The sequence below is a fragment of the Clupea harengus genome, chromosome 21 (genome assembly GCF_900700415.2).
Source record: "Clupea harengus chromosome 21, Ch_v2.0.2, whole genome shotgun sequence".
Classification (NCBI taxonomy): Eukaryota; Metazoa; Chordata; class Actinopteri; order Clupeiformes; family Clupeidae; genus Clupea; species Clupea harengus.
The window spans coordinates 6,957,209-6,962,208 of NC_045172.1; the positions used below are offsets into that span (position 1 = coordinate 6,957,209).

At 45.2% G+C, this 5,000-nt stretch overlaps 1 protein-coding gene across 1 annotated transcript in view; it reads right to left on the reverse strand.

Annotated features, from left to right (window-relative positions):
• Positions 1-5,000, reverse strand: part of myo10l1 (myosin X, like 1) — an 85,131-nt gene that overhangs the window by 32,221 nt on the left and 47,910 nt on the right. The window contains exon 3 of the mRNA XM_031558455.2: positions 3,413-3,571. Within this exon, the coding sequence (XP_031414315.1) occupies positions 3,413-3,571 (159 nt within the window). The remainder of the gene's footprint in view (positions 1-3,412; positions 3,572-5,000) is intronic.

The window sequence follows — 5,000 nt, forward strand, 5'->3', positions numbered from 1 at the left end:
AAACTGAACTGAATGTCCCTGCCCCTTCCTCCCGCTACCAGAGGGGGGCGCCAGTGATGACGGTCATTTTTATTCCAGTCCCGTGTCTCCTCCTGCTGGGTCTGACTCTACGCAAGAGCTGAGCTATCTATCACAGGATCTCAGCCCAGGGCCACTAAATGAGCGTATCCATTTACAAAGGCACATCAGAGGACACATACCTGATGTCTGTGTGTGTGTGTGTGTGTGTGTCAAGGGGAGGGGGCAGAGTAGGGAGGTTGGGACAGGTGGTGTGTGTGTGTGTGTGGGTGTGTGTGTGTGAGTGTGAGGGGTAGGGAGATGTTGAAGACTGGGTTGGGTGGTGTGTGTGTGAGAGTGTGGCAGACATGCATGAGTGGATACACCTTTATCTTTCTATCTGAGTGTATGTGTGTGTCTGTGTGTGTGTGTGTGAGAGAGAAAGAGAGATGCAGTGATAGAAAAAGGGAGGAGGCAGACAGACAGCCACACAGACACGCGCCAGGTTAAGCAGACGTAACTCAGGCACAATCTTCACAGCAATGCCACCTGACCAGACTCCATATTTAACAGATCTAGTGCGGACGTGGAGACACTGCCAATCCTGAGGCCTGGGTCCCTGTGCTGATAGACTCCACCCAACCATTCAGAGTCGGGAGAAACTGTCCGGCTTACTTTCCATCTTTTCCAACTCCTCCCCGACTGAGACCACCGAGTGAGTCAAAGTCAGCCAAAGTTGAAAACACACACGAAGGGTAATACAGGATGCCCTTTGGGTGGAGACTCAATAACACATCATGCTTGATGACTTTATAAGCACTCAGTAATAAAAATGTCTACATACTCTATGTCCAACAGTATTTTACGCGGTATCAAATTGAATAGGTTTATTGTTAAAAATGGTGATAGCCTTTTACTTATAGTGCTCTACCTGGTCTCTGCCCAGTATGATGATTATTGTTTTAGTTGTATTTTGCTGGATGGGTGGATGCTGCATGATGGAGTCTTGGTAAGCTGTTAAGGTTTTAGAACCAAAGGTTAATCAAAAAGCTGTTATTTTGGGGATCACGAAGTTGAACAATTAAGGCAGCAAATAGCTTCAGGACGTTTGTATGGCCTCAAGCCTCAGACAAAGGGGGGTGCAGAGAGGTTCAGATGAACCAATGGGGTCATGCCCTGAGGCCCTGCCGTAGGTCACATGACCTTAACCCAACTTCCTCTCCAGGGAGCAGAAGGACATACAGCCACTAGATGGACAGCAGTATACCCTGAGGGGCCCCTGCTACAGCAGTGCTTACATTTACTTGAACAGCACACACACACACACACACACAAATTATTAACTAGACAAGAAACAAATATACCATAGATGAAATGTAACACACGTACAAGATGCATATAAACATTTATCAACACATAGACATTGATGAGAACATATACAAACTGTACTATACTGTTCACATCTGCATGTGCACTCAGGAATGACCCACTCTCAACATGGGAATCTGGTGTAACAAACAGTATTACACACACACAGACACACACACAGACACACACACAAATACTTATTTTCTGCATCAAATACAAATAAAGTCATAAATGTTATAAAATGCAGTTTTCTGGATTTGTTTGTTGATATTCTATTTCTCACTGTTAAAATACACCTACCATTACAATTACAGATCACACATTTCTTTGCAAGTGGCCAAACTTGCGAAATCGGCAGGGGTTCAAATACTTATTTTCCCCACTGTACATGCACACACAGACACACCAGGTCAGAGAGATGTGAGGTAGCTGTGGAGGCAGGCATCTCTGTAATCGGCCGACACACTTCCCTTCTTCTATCTGTGATTGAGCTGTTCCATACACGCCTGTCAGCCAAGCGCAGGAAACACCTGCTACTCAGAGGTGAGTAACACACAGACACACACACACACACACGAAAATACACCACGAACACAACAGCACTGCCCTCTCAAAACACACACTGACAAGCGTGGCACTCTGAGATCATAAATACACACACCCACACACACACAAAAAAAAGCTACAAACACAAGCACACACACAAATGGATACATTTACACACACAATGTAATGTAGAAAACTGTGTGTGTGTGTCCCTGTTTATGAAGTCAGTCTTTTTTTCCCCCAAGTTCAACTCTGTGTTCCACCGTGACTCAGTCAACCAGACGAAAGTAGCCATACAGCTGCTTCCTAATTAACCTCCACTCAACTAGGCACTCACCACGAACACAACAGCACTGCCCTCTCAAAACACACACTGACAAGCGTGGCACTCTGAGATCATAAATCATCCCTGTCAATGGCACGGGCTGCAAAACACAACAGGATCACGCTAAGCATGGGTGTGTATGGGGGAGGGCCATAGCTCCGGGCAACCATCTCTATCCATCCAGAAATGTTGGTAGTGGGGCTGATTCACTCTGTTTTATTTAAGGCTTTTAATTTGATACATGCACACAGAACATCCAATTAAATATTGGCATGCCGTGTACCCTTGCATTTGTAGCTACAAGCTATTTTGCAATGTTCATCTCTAGCTGGACATTTAATCAAATATAAACTGGAAACACATGAAACGGACAGAAGAGATGAGACCAGGGATATTTATGTGAAGCTACTCTACACCATCACAAGAGCCGGTGAACCACCTGGCCCAAAGGATTCTTAAAGGTGCAGCATGTGGGATTCAGTGGCATCTAGCAATGAGGCTGCAGCCTGCAACCAAATTAATACCTCTCCCTTTCCAAACGTATAGCTACGGTGCCATAAAAACGTGAAAGGCCTTCTCTAGCGCCAGTGTTATGGTTTGCCCGTTATGGGCTACTGTCGAAACATGGTGGCACAACATGGGGGACTCCATGGAAGAGGATCCGCTCCCTATGTAGATACAAAAGGCTCATTCTAAGCTAAAGAAAACACAACGATTCATAGTAACACAAATGAAACACTAATGAAATTATAATTATGAATACTTTATTCCATTTCTGCTAATAGATCCCGCTTAAACCTCCATACTACACCTTTAAGACATGGATGAACCTGACATGGATGAAAGGATGGCATCCAAAAGGGGTGGACAGAGAGAAGGCGGCGTGAGATGAGAAGGTGAGGACAGGAGTGATGGCAGCAAGTGGATGTTGGTGTGGTTGGTACAGGTTGAGTGTGTGTGTGTGTGTGTGTGTGTGTGTGTTTACATAGGGGGTAATACTTCTGATAGTGATGGTATTGGTTGAATGTGTGTTTACATGTGTGCATATATGTATGTGTGTGTGTGTGTGTGTGTATAATATATTATGCTCTTTACATAGGTGTATATAGGGCATATATTTCTGATAGTGATGGTATAGGTTGAAAGACTGTGTGTGTGTATGTGTGTGATGCTTACATAGATGTTGTCCTTCTTATAGCGCTGGTAGAGGTTGAGCATGATGGCGGCTTCGTGGAGATCAGCCAGAGCAGACATGTCCTCCACCCCATCTATGCTGCTCTGGTCCATGGGTAACACCGTCTCCCTCGTCACCTCCGCCTGCGGCAGGTACAACACCTGAGAGAGGGAGGGAGAGAGAGAGGGAGAGGGAGGGAGAGAAAGTGTAGGGAAAGAAAGACATACAGAAAGAGATACAATTAGGTACAGAGAGCGAAACAGATGCAGATAGCAATAGATAGAGAAAGAAAAAAAACAAGATAAAGAAAAATACTTTTATTGATATTGTGACGAACCGAGCCTCGGTTGCCGTCAAAAATGTGGGTTTGGCTCAAAAAGCTCAGAGACAGAGTGAGGGTTCAAAATATAAAGTTTTAATATCTTTTAAATATCCTGGAGAACTGCTAAGCATCTCAATTATAAGAGAACAAACAGCAACAGTCTCCAGGCATATCACCTGCTCAGCCTCTAAATGGGGTAGAGGACAATATTCAGCAGTACACAGCTCAATTAAAAATACCTGCTTAGCCTCTAAATGGGGTAGAGGTCAAAACTCAGCAGTCAAAAAGAGTCCACAGCAACACACAGACATGACATGACATGACAAGACTCACCAAACTAGACCGAACACTGAACATATATACATGGCGGCCAGCACCATTTCCACACACCGGGGTAGACACAAAAACCAAACAATACAACAATGACAAACCAGACCCTGAGACACAAACATAGTATTTCCCCACTATCATCAATCAAAGAAATATGTAATAGATAAATAATGTCTCAAAGGTTTGTTAAAAGCCACCTTATCCAAGTGGTCTGGCCCATACCATTTTAGATGTCCCCCCCTGCCAGTCTGGGCAATTAGCAGTTTCATTGAGGTAGGATCCAATTGTAATCAGTGGTATGAGTGTTTGTGTGTGCGTGTGTGTGCAAACCATGTCTGTTTGGGTGCGCTAGTGGTTGCAAATATGGGGCAGGAGTGTGCAGTTCATGTGCGGTCGCACCACGACCGTCACAGATATAATACTCTGCCATGTCACACCATAGACAATTCCCTTAATCCTCTTACTGGTAGAATACACACATCTAGCTCATACAATAAAACACCTGAGAGACTGTGTGTGTACATTAGCTGCACACACACACACACACAACCACACACACACACACACACACACACACACACACCAACACTGTACACTGAACTTAAGAGCTTTTACTTTCCGTGTGACATCCATACAGGAGCCAGTGTGCAGTTCTACACAGAGCAGCGAGTCAAGGCTGATTTATAGTTCTTCATAGCCTCTACGCAAGAGGCCTACGCCATTGCCAAAGCCTATGCAAGAGGCCTACGCCATTGCCAAAGCCTACGCAAGAGGCCTACGCCATTGCCAAAGCCTATGCAAGAGGCCTACGCCATTGCCAAAGCCTACGCAAGAGGCCTACGCCATTGCCAAAGCCTATGCAAGAGGCCTACGCCATTGCCAAAGTCTACGCAAGAGGCCTACGCAAGTGGCCTACGCAAGTGGCCTACACCGTAGTG